We start from the raw sequence: 18565 nt of genomic DNA on the forward strand, positions 1-18565 counted from the left end.
AGGAAATCCAAGCAACTGTTTTTATGTTATGGTGAGCCTTATAAGGGACTCCCAGTGTCATGCCAGTGATTGTCACGCTGGATAGTAGAGACAATTGAACTTGCCTACTCTATCTCTAAACTAGAGATACAGTGCCCTGTGACAGCTCATTCAACCAGGGCAATGTCAACATCGGTGGCTTTCAACAGGGGTGTTCCACTTCAGGATGTTTGCAAGGCTGCGACCTGGTCCACCCCTTCCACATTTGTCAAGCATTACAGCTTAGACACTCGATCCAGACATGACTGTTCATTTGGAAGGGCGGTGCTCTCGGAAGTGTTGAAATAATACACCAACCCACCTCCAAGGTTTGTGAGCTTGCTACTCGCCCATATGTGTGATGCATAGAGACCAAGATGAAAAAATGCAGGTTGCTTACCTGTAACTGTAGTTCTTCGAGTGGTCATCTATGCATTCACACAACCCACCCACCATCCCCTCTTGGTGGTGTGATTTTTAATAAGGACATAATTGACTATAGATTTATTTTATCTTCTTTATTGAATACACTCATGTTTATGGGGGCACAATGTCGGACTCCTGTAAACTGAGGGAAGGGCGGGAACCCCGTGGACATGCGCGGTAGCGTGGGGGAGGGGTTCCCGCCCAAAAACGTTTCCCTAAGCTATTGGAGATTCCGGTCTGGTCTCTGCGCAGGCGCAAAGCCCATATGTGTGAATGCATAGATGACCACTCGAAGAACTACAGTTACAGGTAAGCAACCTGCATTTTCATATTAGGCCCAATGGGGGTGGGGGTGGAGTTTGCTCTAGGTTCCATTGTGCTCTCATTGGCATCATCAGGAGTATGATGGGACTGAGAACCCTCCTTTTCTTTCCCTGATTGATCAAGCTGCAGACAGAGAGGAAAGCTAATAGCAGGGGGTTTGTTGTTAGCCTCCCCATATATTTATTCCTCCTCCTCCTCCTCCTCCAAGGATTCTAGGAACCACGTGGGCCACACTGGGCCACACATTTCCCTCAATTTTTGCTTGTCTGGACACTTTGGCAAGCATGAGGCCCAACTGCAGAGTACCTGGGAGTCTACCATTGAAACCTTTCATTCCACCTCAATCATACATAATTGTAAACCATAATTTAGGGCAGGAGTCCCCAATGTGGGGCCTGTGGGCAGCATGCCACCCACAGACACCCGCAATGATGCCCACAAATGGGTCCCCATTATTATTATTATTTACAATACTTATATACCGTTCCATATCTAAAATAGATTCCGGAGCAGTGCACATAGGAATGAAATAGAAAAAAGACAGAAGATTAAAAACAGCAAGTTTAAATTGTTCAATTTAAAATAAAGGACCAATAAAAACAGTGGCTGGTCAGTTGAGGAAGGGGCCACCACACTAAAGGCTCTTCTCCTAGCAGACTCCAATTGGGCCAAAGGATCACGTGGAACCACCAGGAGCATGCCCTCCAGTGACCTCAGTGATCGGGCATGTCAGTAAGGGAGAAGGCGCTCTCTCTGGTATCCTGGTCCCAAGTTGTTTAGGGCTTTGTACACTAGTACCAAAACCTTAAACCTGGCCTGGTAACCATTAGGTAGCCCGTGCAATTCCCTCAGCAAAGGAGTTATGTGCTGAAAAGAGGCAGCTCCCGACAACAGCCGAGCTGCTGTGTTCTGCATGGCACCAACACCCCCACTCCATTTTTTAAAAAAGAATATATAAACATGGATTTGTATGAAATGCATACACCTTTCTAGAAATTATAAATGGGCTTTAACAAATGTAGATCAAACATCCAAATAAGTATCCATTTGAAGGTGGTGTCTATATGCCATCCATTCAAATATTGATATCGTTGTAAGGTCCTCAGTTCATTCCATTATCGGAGGTGAGCGTTGATCCTTCAAGTGTTGTAATATCAGTCTTTTAGCTGTCAAAATGGTGCAGAAATCCATTTACTCTGACCATTTGTTAATTTCCATGACGCATGACATAGTTTGAATATTAAAGACTGTTCCAGTACAAAATTTATCTGAATAATAACCTCTGCCCAGAAAGAAGTAACTACTGGACATTGCCAAGTGTTCATTTAAAAGAAGCATTAGCTGCCTTGCACCACCAGCAATTAGCCAAATTAGACAATCCCTTATTAAAGAGACATTGTGTTGTCCAATAGACATGAAGCAAAGGTTTTTGCTGAATAAGATGCAGTCTAAGATCCATAGCCATGAATGTTAGATGTCAAAGCAGCAACCTTTAGGCATTTGGGAATTTGAGACCACAACATGGTCTTAAATTCCCAAATATGCCCATGGGTTCAAAAATGTTGGGGACCCTTAATTTAGAGTTATGTGCATGAGTTGTAATATGACCCTCAAATTGCAGGGCTCAAGTCGTCGTCCCCCTCCTCCTCCTCCTCCTCCTCCTCTTCTTCTTCTTCTTCTTCTGTGGCCAGGAAAAGGAATAAACCAGAATTTACTTTCACTTCAGCAGATTCTTCGTTTGTCATTACATATAAATCAGAAATTGTGCTTTAAAATAAATTCTAGACAATTGCTAAACATATCAACTTTAAACTCTGGATTGTTTTGTTGTTTGTTTAGCAAACAATTCCAAGTTCTAATAGAATGACAAACTAAGAATCTGCTAAAGTGAAACTGAGCCAAGTCCCTCTCTCTCATTGATGGGGAAAGGAAGGGGAATAAAGGAATTCCTTGCAGGTTCCCACTTCAGTATTTATAAATGACAACAAATGCATGGCTTTTAGAGCAAATTCTCATGTTACTGTGCAGAATGGTTAAAGGTATTTCAGCATAGTGGGGTCCTGCATCTAGACCTAGTGAAACATTAACTGAACTTTTAATCTTTTGGATTTTATGTTTGAACAACACTCACAAAGAAACATTAACCCCATAATCAAACTGCATACAAAATAAGAAGGCAGTTCTGTTCTTTCACACCTGGTAACCAGCTTGTTAAAGAGAAGGACCTGGAATGTCTTCCCCTAGGACCAGCAGCTGCCAAGGGAGGTGGGCTGCTGATGTTAGAACGGCTTTGAGATTCTCCATAATAGTATGCTTCTTGGTCACAGATTTTGCAGCTTCAGTCCCACCACATGGAAGTGTTTGTTCAAAGACTACTTTACTAGAGTGAACTGGGCCAATGTCATTCCACTTTATCAGATTAATTCAATGTCTGTGTTAGTCCTGGAATTCAGAGAAATTCTTTAATTGCAGAATTACAGGATCGAAAAAGTATCTGGGTCTTGCTGTGGTAAATGTTTGCCAACTGTATGTGCCATACAGCTGAGGGACCGAACCATTCTGTACCTGAAGGTTAGTTTATTTTATTTATTTATTTATTTATTTATTACATTTCTATACCGCCCAATAGCCGAAGCTCTCTGGGCGGTTCACAAAAATTAAAACCATAGTAAGACAACCAACAGGTTAAAAGCACAAATACAGAATACAGTATAAAAAGCACAACCAGAATAAAAACCACGCAGCAAAATTGATGTAAAATTAAAATACAGAGTTAAAACAGTAAAATTTAAATTTAAGTTAAAATTAAGTGTTAAAATACTGAGAGAATAAAAAGGTCTTCAGCTGGCGACGAAAGGAGTACAGTGTAGGCGCCAGGCGGAGCTGGCGCCTACAGTTTATTTCGTATGTTTGTCCTGAGATGTTTGCAGGGCTGTTCCACCCCTGTTATCAATAGTTCCACATCCCTGCAATGCTATATGAATGCAATTTGTCAGGAAAGTTTCCACTCAGTCTCCAGCATATATCCCATTGACAAGAACCAGGGGTTGGACTCGATGGCCTGTTAGGCCCCTTCTGACTCTACTACACTATGATTCTATGAAGATAATTTCTTATTTTAAACTCAGAATGAAAAGGCAACAAGTTGCCGGTTTTTTGTGCTCCGACAGTGTTGTTATATATTATAATAACACTGTTATTATAGTGGTGTTATTATTTCTTATTGCTATAGTGCTAGAAGACAGGTCCCTGCTCTGAGGAATTTACAATGGGGTTAACAAATGTCAGAATACATCCAACTTACAGCCTAATTTTGACAGAGGAATAGAAGGCAGCAAAAAAAGGCAAGGGCAATGGGATGAATATGCCCATGTTCAGTTTCCCATAATTTGGCTAACTTTACATTGGAATGGGAACACAGTCCCTACCCTTGAGAGCACCTATGGGCAGTCCACAGAGCTCTGGGTGCCCCAAGCACTTCTTCCCACTATCCAGCTGATCAGTCATCAACTGGGTGGTAGGGAACAAATCACTGTTTCCCCCCTGCTAATAGCAGTGTTCTTCTGGGGCCAAATTTTACCCACCCCAGTGATCCTCATCCACATTTCTGCTTTCCCACTGCTATGAGCAGTGATTGGGGTCACTGGAGCTTTAACCTTACCTCTATCACTTAGTTGGTCTCTGATTGTGTTTCTTGGTTTCTTATTCTGTGGGTTGAACTCATAAGGATTAGTTCATACATTTACTAGAAAAATACATTGCATGTGTAAGGAGGCACATACTGTATACCGTATGTGTAGTGCAACAGTGGAACCCTGTTCATCCCCACATCATGCATACAAACTTAACATGTAATACATGCCATAAGCACATGTGCCCAATTCCCATCACCCTTCAACATCAAAAGTAGGAGGTGGCACAGGCACAGGCACTCCTGCCCCATCTCATACCTTACATCATGCATATGGGACAGGGAGTGCAGGAGCCTGTGCCACATCAACATCCAGTGAATAATCACTGCTTGGTAAATCTGGGGGCCAGACGTTCATCTACTCATTTAGGTAGCTTTAGTAAAAACAACAAAAACCTATTAAAAACCTATTAAAATGCATTTTTGTTTACCTATACATTCTGCAACCTTTACAGCCAAATGAGACAATCCAAGATGGCTGTGACAGCCATTATTGCAAAGTCAACATGAAAGGAGACTTCATCTGGGAAAAAAGAATAACTGGTTGTCCACCATTCGACTCTAATAGATGCTTGGCTACAGGAGTAAGTAGTGAACAAAGTGCCTTGTTGGACAGGTTTCAGATTATTATTAGTACTAGTAGTATTACCCTATTTCTTCGATTCTAAGACACACTTTCCCCCCCATATAAACATCTCTAAAAATAAGGTGTGTCTTAGAATCGCGGGTGTGCCTTTGGGTTTTTTTTTCTGTTGGTGGTACTGAAATTAGTGTGCGTCTTACAATCGATGGCGTCTTACAATCGAAGAAAGACGGTACTATTAATATGATTACAGCACAATTTGTGTACATTGTATCATCAACAAAAAAGAGGTTCCTGCTCCAAGGAGTTTACCATTTAAATTTTGACACTGTGGGAAACAGAAGAAGGAGGGACAATGGCATGATAGATATAGGGCAGAGAACAACTTCGTTGACTTCTGTTGTCATTCATTATCACTTTTAGGGCTGCTAGCCCTGTTTCCTTTGTTTTAAGTACATTTATTTCCTTTCCTTTTCATTTCAATTACATTTATTTTTATTTTCTATTGATTTCAATGGATACCCAACCTGCCTTGTATTGCCTGTAACATTGGTGCTTTCTTTTGCAATGGAATGGAATTTGCAGACATTATACTAACCTCCCACATCAGGTATGTGCCAAACTTCAGGCATACTAGAGGAAGATTTCCCATTTTAGAGGCAATTAAGAAGGGGGGGAAACTCCCATACATTTTGCATTACTATGGAAGGCCTCTTCTCCTGCTTATAACTTCACTCCAAATAGTATGAAATCCCACCAGGGCACCAGACCTGCTAAATTTCAGAATGAACAAAGGACCCCTGTTTTAGAGGCAGTTTTTGTTTTGTTTTGCTGTTGCATTAGTAGTTATGTACTGGCAGGATTGTAGAATGCCTGAAGGTTTCGTGCTGTCTGGATAGAAAGTACAACAACAACAACAACAACACCAATTGTGGAGGAGATATTTCCCCCAGGGAGACAGATGGAGTCAAGAGGGTGAAGTTGACATTTTCTGAACAGACAGCAGGGAGAGTAATAATCAGGCTGTTAGGACTTGCTAGGCAGGTGTCTGACTGGTATTATTTGGCCCCATAGATGCAGAGAGAGCCCAACTCCAAAGGAGCAGGCAGTCAGGCTTTGACATTTGGTCCCTTCACCTCATATATGCAGAGCTTCAGGCAGAGGGATAAAGTTTTGACATTTAATGTTTAGCCCTTTGGGCCAACAGATGCAGAGGCACAGGGAAAGAAACAAAGTCAAGGGTGTTGAGACTAGCATTTTTCTCAGCATCCAATCCAGGCTGCTTTAGCTGGCATTTGAACACAGTTCTCCATAGACTAAGAGAGGCCCCAAGGCATAAAGGGCTGGCAGGTATGTTTCAGCTGGCAATTGGTCTCTGCACCACACAGATTCAGAAACAGCAAGAGAGCTGGCTTCTACTTTCTGTGGAAAACCCAACCAGTCTTCTGGTACTTGTACCTTTGACATTTTCTGTCCAGGGCATCACACCTGCAAAATTTCAGGGAAATTGGACAAAAGGTCATAATTTTGGAACTAATTTAAAAAGTGGGGGAACCTCCCATAAGCTGCTGGTTACTTTCAATGGAAACCCACTGTTCTTCCTGTAAATTTACTCTTTTCCATCCAAATGGTATGAAATTTGCATGCTTTTTACCTACCAGTTTAAGTAGAATGAAGGTGAAAAACAAAAAGAAATGTACCCATAGTTTTCCATATTTGTTTTTGGTTTTACATTCGTTTTACTTAGTGACTGCATGACGCTTTGCGTTTTGCCTTTTCTGCTGCACTTCAAAAGCAACCTTTTGCACAGTCACTGCACTCAGCAGTCTCCCAGCTGCCATTTGTTGTGGCATGACTGACTTTGCAAGCTTTTTTTTAAGTGCAGATGTAAACAACAACAACAACATGCTCCCTCCCCCAATACCATGTTGCTGAAGACATAGGCAAGGCAAGCCAACACACACATGTGAAAACTAGAACTGTGCACAAAAAGACTCTCAAAATTCTCCATCCTATGGAGCAGAGAAATTTCAGCAGTGGGGGAGGAAAAATTGTCCAACAGTTTTTCACAAGTAGGGCTCATCGTTGGCAGGGCTTGTAGCATAGCTTACTTCTCTTTTCCTAAGGGTTTTAGGGGTTGGAGGAGGAGGGAGGAAAAGCCACAACAGCCGCAACTGGCCCTCATTTGACATCCTCCACAATGTCCCCTTGTTCTGCACTCTCCTTGGTGACAGCCGGTGACAACAACAGATAGAAGGTAGATTCCCTATGGTTGGGGGGTTCCATTGAGGGTATCTTGCAAAGCCCAGTCTTTCAGTAGCTCCTCCCTGCCGGATGCTGAGGGACCGAAGAAGTAGCTGGGGAGTCATCTACAGAGTTGGACATCGATGAGGCAGTCATGTCCTCAGACCAAGAATTCATATGAGGGGGCACCGAGAACTCCCCCGGAAGCGAGACTACTTTGACCCTATTTGAACCTGAGTGCTCCTTAGGGTAATATGGAGCCAGAACCAGGGGATGTGACACCCCTTCTCTGCAACCCCAACTCAAATCACAATATGAGTAATATGTATGTTTTCCCCTGTGCCTAATAGCTGTTTGATTTGGACTGGAGCTACATCATGGTAGCAACTCTCTCTCTCTCTCTCTCTCTCTCTCTCTCTCTCTCTCTCTCTCTCTCTCTTACTTACACACACACACACACTGTGCCTCCAATCCCAATTAGGCAGAGTGGCCAATTCTAGCAAAAACAAACACATCTCTGACATCTCTTTGGCTCATCGTTACACCATTAGCTATCACAAGTTCAAAGTTCTTCTGTCATCCAAAGCATACGTCACAGATTGGTGGTGGTGGTGGGGAGGGTTTGTAAGTGTGCAAGAGTGTTGTGTTTGTCTCAAATGACATGAGTTCTCTTTTTAGGGTAAGATTGCAAACATTGACAACACTTGCTGTAAAACATGTAAGTAGCTATTCTTTGTTTTGAGTTCTTATTTTAACACATTTTTAAATAGGTGTGTTTTGTATGGATGATTTGTCCAAACTAAATGAGGCTTGTGTCACCTCATAGCAGTTGATTTTTTAAAAAGTAGATAGCTGGCTTGGGGAGCTGGGGAAAGCCAGATCAGGGTCTTGAGTAGGGAGGCTTTAAACCTTTTTCCCTGGCCAAGATGCCTGCTGTGCGCAGTTGCACCAATGGGAGCTTTTCTCCCAGTGTGAAAAGTAAGGATGGTGTGTGTGTGTGTGTAATAACTCCAATTACGACTGTAGGACAAAAGCTTTATAGCCTCCCTGCCACACATACACCCACACCCCATGCTCCCAGTCCAGCTTGCCTAGGGCGGGGGAGGGATGCAAGCTAATAAATTTAATAAGAAAACTACATAATAACAAACTAGGGGACAAAAGTCACTTCTAGTTTGGCCCTACAATAAATTAAACCTACTTAATAATGACACATCCTAATCCAGGGTTTTATTTACAGACTTATTACTCTTAAGTTAACACCAGCTGAATCTTGACATGATATTCTACATATTTTGTGGAAATTGGAATCATTCATATATATATATATATATATATATATGAAATGTCAAAGCAACTGCATAAGTAGCAAACGTGGCTAATTCAAATTGTGCCCTATTATGCAGGGGGGGGAGGGATTCTCAAACTGTGTGTGGTTGCATACTCATAAGTCATGGAGGAACTACTATGTCCCATGAGAAACTAAATAAACCAAACTATCAAAGGGTCTACGAGCCCAAAGTACTCTACGAACCCACAGAGGAGGCTGCCTTCTACATCTCTGCATGATTCACTGCTCTGGCCTTGTTTCTTTCCTATAAGCTTCCATCTGGAATGGGAAATTCCATTCAGAGCCAGAGCCAGTGCCAGGCCTGCGTGAACCCTCTGAATAGTGCTACCTATGGGCCCTACCTGGTAGCACTGAGCCTCCACTGCCATTCTCTTCCCTGCACTGCTACTTGGGATCCCTGGTGGTAGTGCAGCTCACAGTCATCCCCTTCCACAAATGGGCTGAGCCAGCAGAGGCGAAAATGCTGTAATTAGAGGGGAGCCAAGCAGTGTAGGTAGTGCTGGGAATTGCATTGTGTGAGATAAGGTATGCTGGCTGCCCAACACCAAGTGGCCACTCAGTTCCCATTGCATTCATGAGCTGTCACCACTGCCAAATAACCCCAGTCTGGGCTTTAATGCATGACCTGGGCGCCCAAGTGGACCTGAAGCAGTGGCCCTAGCAAGTTAGTGTTAGCTCCAGAGTGTCCTGCTAGGGCACATGTTCCCCAATGGCTGCTTAAGTGTGCCTAGTGTTCAAACCAGGCCTGATACCATTGCATGTAGGTATTGAATATGATTGCCAGTGATATAGACAAGCAACAGAATCAGATATGGCATGCTGCAATCGCATGAGACAGTGACACTGCTCTAGGCACACCTAGATCAGTGCATGGGCTCTTCTAAAAAACAACATAGCTTTCAGGGTATAACAGTGAAGTGTGTCTCCAGCTTAAATTCAGAAAGAAAAGTATAGCTTTCAAACCACATGAGGTACTGGTTCCTCTCTTTTCGGCCCTGGTTAGGCCTCATCTAGAGTATTGTGTCCAGTTCTGGGTTCCACAATTCAAGAAGGATGCAGACAAGCTGGAGCGTGTTCAGAGGAGGGCAACCAGGATGATCAGGGGTCTGGAAACAAAGCCCTATGAAGAGAGACTGAAAGAACTGGGCATGTTTAGCCTGGAGAAGAGAAGATTGAGGAGAGACATGATAGCACTCTTCAAATACTTGAAAGGTTGTCACACAGAGGAGGGCCAGGATCTCTTCTCGATCCTCCCAGAGTGCAGGACACGGAATAACGGGCTCAAGTTAAAGGAAGCCAGATTCCAGCTGGACATCAGGAAAAACTTCCTGACTGTTAGAGCAGTATGACAATAGAACCAGTTATCTAGGGAGGTTGTGGGCTCTCCCACGCTAGAGGCATTCACGAGGCAGCTGGACATCCATCTGTCAGGGATGCTTTAGGGTGGATTCCTGCATTGAGCAGGGGGTTGGACTCGATGGCCTTGTAGGCCCCTTCCAACTCTACTATTCTGTGATTCTATGTGTCTCATCTATGAGAAGTCCTGGGAAACAATGTACAAAATGTTTTTGCCCCCTGGTTCCCCCCCCCCCCGGATCAGTCACCAAGCTAATTCTTCAACATAACCCTAAATGAAGGCTTCGGTTGCCAAATTATATGGTGGATAATTACAGAATTTGTTTAGTACTGAAAACCATCCTTCATTTGAAGGTCAAAATGTCAGCACCTCTTTGACCTCCATTCTTTGTCTCTCCTCTTTCTTTTTGTTCTGTTCATGTGCCAATAAATAAAAGATGGGATGCACAGTAGGCCATCCATACGTAGCCACAGTAATTGCTGTAACAAAACCCCAGTTTGGGGAAGTCAGCTCCAAGATCATGTCTTGCTGTTGCTTGTCCATATATCAGCAAGTTCCGGTTTTAAGAAATAAAAGTCAAGGGAGCTCTAGAGATAATAGACTATCACTGAAGAGTGCTCACAGGTTAATTTAATTAAGAGAGCTTTTACTTCGCTATAAGGATTAAAGCACAGGGGGTATTATTGAAAATGGTCAATTAAGCTTTACATAAAACAGATGTGAACAAAATATTTTAAAAGCTCAGACAGACTTTTACTTAAGTGAGAAAAATACTGCAGAAAATAAAACAATGCAGCCAGATTGATCTACCGGGTACTTAAGAAAACTCAAATATTTATTTATTTATTTATTTATTACATTTCTATACCGCCCAATAGCCGAAGCTCTCTGGGCGGTTCACAAAAATTAAAACCATAGTAAGACAACCAACAGGTTAAAAACACAAATACAATATACAGTAAAAAAAAGCACAACCAGGATAAAACCACGCAGCAAAATTGATATAAGATTAAAATACAGAGTTAAAGCAGTAAAAATTAAAGTTAAAATTAAGTGTTAAAATACTGAGAGAATAAAAAGGTCTTCAGCTGGCGACGAAAAGAGTAGTGTAGGTCCCAGGCGGACCTCTCTGGGGAGCTCATTCCACAGCCAGGGTGCCACAGCGGAGAAGGTCCTCCTCCTAGTAGCCACCTGCCTCACTTCCTTTGGCAGGGGCTCATGGAGGGCCCCTGTAAATGATCTTAAGGTCCGGGCAGGTACATATGGGAGGAGGCGTTCCTTCAAATAACCTGGCCCCAATATGGCAAATATCCCATTTCTAGAGAAAATTGAGACAAAAATCCAGAAAGGGTGGGAAACAGAGCTGCAAAACTTGGTTTCAGTACAATGATGTCAGTTCTAGGGCTAGGCGAAAACTTCTTATATCTTGTTGATGTCTGTAACTGCAGAAAAGGTCCTTCTGTTTTCAGCCATTCTTGGCACCAGTGAACACATTTGTGCGGTCGTTACAATTACTCTCCTTGGCCTCTTTCCCCAACACTGGCATTTAAAACCACACAGGTTATCATGACCATAGGATTAAATGACAGCATGGGCAAATGAGGCTTATAATGACTCTGCTAAGTAGCAGCAGCTGCAAAGGGAATGAAAGGGCACCAAATCACAGTGAACTAACCTGAATGGCTGATGAATTTGTTGGGTTGAAGCAAATGTGTGACAGAGTGAAAACCAGAGCAAGAGAATATTTAGGACAGTTTTAATTGTGGAGAAAGTTTCTGGGAGTGATGTTTTTTTCTAGTTTTGTCTGGACAATTTAATTGAATATATGGAGGGATTTGGAACATTATCACCCACTTTGGAGGCTTGTTGTTAGACAGAAAGGTGATAGATAGATAGGTAGATAGATAGATAGATAGATAGATAGATAGATGATAGATAATCAAGTTTGAGAGTGAAAGGATATAGATGGAGAACTGAAGCCCTTTCTCCAGTGAAACCCAGTCCTGTGCCTAAGCAAAACAGCTACACCCCCAGGTGTCATCCTTTCATAGAATCATAGAATAGCAGAGTTGGAAGGGGCCTACAAGGCCATCGAGTCCAACCCCCTGCTCAATGCAGGAATCCACCCTAAAGCATCCCTGACAGATAGTTGTCCAGCTGCCTCTTGAAGGCCTCTAGTGTGGGAGAGCCCACCACCTCACCAGGCAACTGATTCCACCGTCGTACTGCTCTAACAGTCAGGAAGTTTTTCCTGATGTCCAGCTGGAATCCTTTAACTTGAGCCCGTTATTCCGTGTCCTGCTCTCTGGGAGGGTCGAGAAGAAATCCTGGCCCTCCTCTGTGTGACCACCTTTTAAGTATTTGAAGAGTGCTATCATGTCTCTCCTCAATCTCCTCCTCTCCAGGCTAAACATGCCCAGTTCTTTCAGTCTCTCTTCAAAGGGCTGTTTCCAGACCCCTGATCATCCTGATTGCCCTCCTCTGAACACGCTCCAGCTTGTCTGCGTCCCACACAGAAATGAATAGAAGCCATGACCTTATTCAGCTGCAAACTCATCCTGTTTCCTGTCCCTACCATTTCCAGTTCTTAAAATTTAATTTGATCCTATGAACACAATCCCTTCGTAGATTCTCTTTCCTGATCATACCCAAAAGATTTGTCCAGTAAGACTATTGAAGCTGATTTGGTTCCTTGTGGGTGAAGTTTGGCTGCTTATTTAATCCTGAAAGCGCAGATCAGGCAGTAGCCCCCAGTTGATTTGTATCTCTTTTTTCTCTCCCAGTCTTATCTTAAGGCATTTCTTTTAAAATGTTCGCATACCATAAGCACTGTAGAAATCACTTTATATTTTGATCTATCCTGTCCATTGAAAACAGGTAATCAAGCAGAGTCCTGTTGGATGAAACATCTCTCAGGCAGGCACAAATAAAAGATGAGGATAATGGTGACAGCCCGACGACAGTTATTTTGAAGCAGCATTTGTATCAACTGTTGTAGCTCTTGGTGTCTCCATTCTGCTCAGACAAGTTTTTTTCAAAGCTCTGAAATCATTAAAAGCAGAGCTGACATCTGTAGTCCAACAGCCAGAATTTCTGCATGAAACATGAAGCCCTACAAATGGAGGAGCCATTATCATAAAAGAAGAATATAAAGCTGCTAGTTTGTGGGTGTTAGCAAAGTATATGAAGGCATTCTAAATTTTGGTGTTCTGATGTAATCTGCACGGACATTCTAATAAAGAAAATGAAACTAAAATATATATTTGTGAAAGCCTAAACTAGGGATGGACAAATCTGTCAATTATTGGTTTCTCTCAATTCCTCATTTTTCCAGTATTAAGTTCATTCCATGCTGTTTCCACATGCTTGCATTTTTTTTAAAAAAAGTCTGCATTTCTATGCATTTTCACGTTTCTCCTAATATATACATTTTATACACAATTTTTCCTAATATACACAGTTTTTACAAACAACTGTACATTTTAACTAATTTAGATATTTTGTGCATACATTCCCATGATATATGCATTTTGTATACCTTTCTAATTGTGAATTCAGAAAAATACAAATTCCGAAGGATAACTGTTGGTTTACTAAGGGTGAATTTGAGTCAGTTTGGCTTATTTAAAGTTTAGAAAGACGTTAAAGAAAAAAGCCCTCAGGATATCATTATATTTGAAAATAAAGTAGGTCTGCCAACACCACTCACACAAGAATTTCATGCCCTCTGAAGATTGACAGAAATCCCCCCCTTTTGCCAAGGCAAATAAATGATAGAAAATGATAGAAAATGCATGTAGAAATGTGTATTTTGAGAGATGTGTGTGAAAATACATATTTCAATGCAAATTTTTTAAAACTGCAGATTAATATGGAAATTAAATTGAACAAACATGTGTGAACACATGTGAAAGTGACATGGATTGTAAATAAATTCATTCACCTGCCCCACTGGAAGTCTTCATGTTTCATCTTGTGGGACAAATTTCAGCATCCTTGAATGTATTTGCATTACTGTTCTTTGTGTCTTTCCCCATCTTCTTCTTTGGCCTTACTGACTATCTCCTTGTTTATCTGCATTGTCATTTAATTAGATTGGCTGTAGCATCCCAGATATCTGCCTCCCTTACAGAAAGTAGATATCCTGTAAGGATTCAATGGAGTCTGAAAGCAGAACTTAAAACCAATACTGTTTTCCCTGGTGGAAGGGATCCCCTCCAAATTCTTATCCTGCAGGGTTTCCTAGTGCATCTGTTTTCTGGCAGACCCCTCAATCAACAGACCCCTTTTCTCTAGGGATGGCCAACCCTCGTCACCCCTCAAGTGTGACTCAGGGAATGCATCTCCAGGTCAGCTGATTTCCTGGCACAGCATCAGAGGACTCTACCAGCTCATGAGGAAAAGCTGCCCATGTGATAATCACCACATTAATTGGTCACCTAAATCCACTCATAGAATCCAGCATGGGAAACTGTGTCTAGTTTCTTCATCTTAGCTGCCTGTGGTCCAATACTATGCTACAGATGTTTAACAAAACAACACCACCACATGGCTTATGTTTGTGATCTGCAGTACAGGGTGGCATACAGTTACTCAATGCCTCTTTCTACAGACATTCTCATTGAAACTGCCTTCCTTCTTGCTCTCTTAGGTGTTGAACCAGAATGCAAACAAGTCACAGGCAGGCTGGAATATGTGAAAGTAGATGATTGTGTGAATGAAAATCAGCTGAATATCCACTATTGTGAGGTAAGCTACACTTATTTTATGAACTCAAGTATATGAAAGCAAAGTGGGGAATATTTTCTGAAGACAATGCATGACATATTTTGGCTTATCCTGGCAATATTCCAAAGAGCAGTCCTCTATGTGCCTGCAAGCATGGGGAGCCTTTTGCTTTCTTTCTGGAACAACAGTCCCGTTCTCTCTTGCTTTCCACATGCTGCCCCAAGCCCTGGCTTCTTAAAATACAGAAAGGCTAGCTGTGTGTGTATATACACTTCAGGGGCAGACTACATGTTACTCTCAGAGCCTTGTAACAAAGCCCCAATGGTCATTTATTTGAAGAAAAGTAGCTTCAGGAGGAAATGTAGTATTTTGTGAGTGCAAACACCATGGATGGGGAGAGGCAGCAGCTGAAATGGAAAAGCAGCCATTAGGGAAAGTATTAATCATCTCTTCTCCTGCCAGTTCTTCACTTCAAGTCACCCAATCCTAATGCTCTTTTTCATTTTTTAATAGCCTTTGGAGTTTGCATTTCTCTTAGGCCCCGTACCACATTCCTAGATTATGGCCAGTCCAACCTGCAGTCCTATGGGCCACATCCATGCCTTTTCCATCATAGTTCTGATTTTGGTGAAGAAGTAGTATTGAGAACAACGCCCGAGGTCTCAGGCAAGGATCTTTCTTATAACCCAGTTACTGAGATCCTTTTGAACAAGAGATGCCAAGGATTGCCCCTGGAACTTTTTGTACGCAGAGTATGCACTCCATCACTGAAATATGGGCCCTGCCCTTATGGTTCATGGTCATTTTTTACACATAGACACACATAGTATCAGTTCTTTATAGGATGTTAATAAAGGTTTAATAGCTTCTATAAGTGCAGGTTTGTTAAGGATTTCTACCAGCATAGCAAAGAAGGCATTCAGGCAATTATAAAAAAAATTAAAAGTCTATTAAGAGGCCTGTTAATCTCCAGCTTTCTTCATGTCAAGCCCTAAAGCTTTTCTAGGAAATTATTGACAACGCCATTACAACTAAGTAATGAAGATTGCTCCTTGATCTATTGCTTCTCCTCTTTTTCTTTTGCTTTTTTAACCTGCTTCATCATTTTTATGTACTACTTTACTGTTTCTTCATGTTGTTATGCATTTATGTTCTGGTTACCTAATACTGAGCACATTTTTATAGAAAATAATCTAAGGGGGAAGTACATGGATCAGCACATTTCATACATATAATGAATGCAGATGCAGTTATTCATCCCCATTTACTTTGTGAATCAGGGATCCCCTCTAAACAAGGGTTTAAACAAGGATTTGATGCTGGTTTGAAAACAGGAGAGGCGTGATCAGTAGGGGTGTGCAAAGTGGGTCTTCTCCACCTTGAAATTCAAGCCAGAGCTCTGTTGAGGCAATTCTCTGCCCCAATTTCAGAGCAGCTCCTTTTACTCTGCCCCATTGGATTACCCGTCGGAGAACCACCCGTTTTTGGATAACCGCTCTAGTCAATAGAAATTAATCAAATGCTTACAGCTCCCTCATTTTTAGAGATGAAGAAATGAAATGGCACGGTGATAGGTCTTAAGGAGGGCCTTAGGCATTCCAAGTTTGTAGCAGATCCATTCATGCCTTGAGTTTTTAGGAATTTTTAAATTCTCCCCCTCAAACCATTCTCCCCCACAAATTAACAGACACACATGTTAATCCACCCCTGAGCATTTATGGAGGAAGCTTTTATCCTTTACTTTGCTGATGCAGAGCTCCACTGCTGCTGGTAGAAATTTCTATTCTAGCCTTCTCCAACCTGGTGCCCTCCAGATCTATTGGATGGACCCCCCACCCTGTGCTGGAAACCCAGCTAGCCAACAGGAGTAATAATTTAACTGAAATAATAGCCTGTAGAAATATATATGATTGACTTCTATGAGTTTGAGCAGAAACACGCTCCCTTCCCCCGCCCCCCACGGCCAGAACCAGCAGCCAGTTAGTGTTTCCCACTCCCCTGAACACTGCAATTGGAGGAGAACATGGTCACAAACAGCGCTGTGGCAATTCCTAATTGGTTAGCCACAGATGTCAGTATCAAAGCTACCCCTCACCCCACTCAGCGTCTTCCAAATATGGAGATATTCAAATGACACACACACACACACACACACACACAGAGCATTGGCGCATGACAGTTGGATAATTTCGGAGACGTTAGAATCTCCAATTGGGCACGTCTCCACTCTATTAATCGATGGGTTTGGAAACTGCCAGTCTCCGCTCTGGAAGATCGAATGCTTTGCAGATGTTCGTGGTTACTGGATAATGCAAATGGTTAAAGCAAATTAGGGAAGGAAGGAGAATTTTTGGCAGACACAGGAAGAGGAGGAAGTGAGCATGTTGAAGCCGGATTCCAGTTTGTAAGCCATGGCTTTCAGAGAGCTAACCTTATGCCCACCCTTTAACATAATGCCTTTCCCTGAGACTGTAAGAGGAGCTCTCATGCCAGCATCAAGATTGTAGTCTGTAAATAATGTCACAGGTATCAACTAATTCTCATTTCACTTTCAGGGCAAATGTGGAAGCAAAGCCATTTATAATATTACAGTGAACCGCATTGAAGATCAGTGCACCTGTTGTTCAGCTACAGTGACAGATTCAATGCAAGTGCCCCTCCGCTGTGCCAATGGCTCCATAGTACAGCATGAAGTCTTTAACGCCAGACAGTGTGAATGTCTCTCTCGGAAATGCAAGCCATAAATATGTTTGGGAACTAGTGGATGTGAAGCTTTTTACCCAGCTGCCAAGAAATTTACAATCCAATTCACATTTTATTTGGATTTTTTCTTTTCTTTTTGCATTTTAATAGTGTTCTTCTAGCCAAGCATTCATTGTAACAAACCAAGCAATAAAATTCTAAATTCATTTAGCTACACAGTTTGGATATTTTACTTTCTGACAGCTTCATTGTTGAATTACTTATTTGAAAATCCAGGGAAATCAGGGAGCTGCCTTGGCTGGTTTAGGGCCTTCATGTGTTCTGTGTTCAGTTGCTGCCACTGCTACTGACTGGAGAGCACTGATACGGTGAAGGTTGACTCTTACTTCAGCGGAATCTAATGACTGATGATTTCTAGCCCCACGTTTCTGTTCAGGATTGTTTGATCTTGGAGAACATTCCCATACAAATGCAGCCCCTGCTTTTTTTTTTTAAGAGTTCTCTTCCAGCTTGTAATATGAGCTAGGAAAAAACCCTCAGCCCCCTCCTCGGATTCCATCTCCTTTCCCAAAACTTACCTTGCCAGTTTGTGGGTGGGTGGGTGGTGGTAGTGGTGTTGGTGTTGGGGGAACAATGGAGGTGGAGGCAGAGGCCTGAACATCCAGCAGTTTTATGAACTACAGAAGTTTGTATCTGATTCTCTTCCCACCCCACACCCAGCACTTCCAATTTTTACTAGATCGGACTTAGATTGGACATGAATAGGACTGCACTGTAAAACGTGCAGAAGACTTTTAGAAAGTCTTCTCACAAGGCTGCTTATAAAAATTATAAAACAGTAAAAGAAAAAAATAAGAGTAAAAATAACAATAATTGCCGTCCAGCATATACAGATTAGAAATTAATCATAACAAACCTTCCATAATAAAAACACTTTCAGACTAAGCTTAAAAGCAGAAAGGTTGCTTGCCAGATTTCTCCGTGAACAGACTTGGGAGTTCATTGGGTGATTCCCTTCAGATTTGCGATAGCTATCTTACATTAAACCATTTGAAGATTATAGTGAGATCAGTATGACAATCCCAGGACACCCGAGAATGTCACCCTCATCAATGCACACTCTTGTCACATCTCTCTCTC

At 42.1% G+C, this 18565-nt stretch overlaps 1 protein-coding gene across 2 annotated transcripts in view; it reads left to right on the forward strand.

Annotated features, from left to right (window-relative positions):
• The window catches only part of VWF (von Willebrand factor), a 250378-nt gene extending 232715 nt beyond the window's left edge, over positions 1 to 17663 (forward strand). For both annotated transcript variants that reach the window (XM_063134384.1, XM_063134386.1), the window contains exons 48-52: positions 3241 to 3339; positions 4915 to 5043; positions 7965 to 8004; positions 14646 to 14743; positions 17278 to 17663. In XM_063134384.1, the coding sequence (XP_062990454.1) occupies positions 3241 to 3339; positions 4915 to 5043; positions 7965 to 8004; positions 14646 to 14743; positions 17278 to 17466 (555 nt within the window). In that variant the 3' untranslated portion in view covers positions 17467 to 17663. The remainder of the gene's footprint in view (positions 1 to 3240; positions 3340 to 4914; positions 5044 to 7964; positions 8005 to 14645; positions 14744 to 17277) is intronic.
• The last annotated feature ends 902 nt before the right edge of the window (positions 17664 to 18565 follow it).

The sequence above is a fragment of the Elgaria multicarinata genome, chromosome 9, assembly GCF_023053635.1.
Source record: "Elgaria multicarinata webbii isolate HBS135686 ecotype San Diego chromosome 9, rElgMul1.1.pri, whole genome shotgun sequence".
NCBI lineage: Eukaryota > Metazoa > Chordata > Lepidosauria > Squamata > Anguidae > Elgaria > Elgaria multicarinata.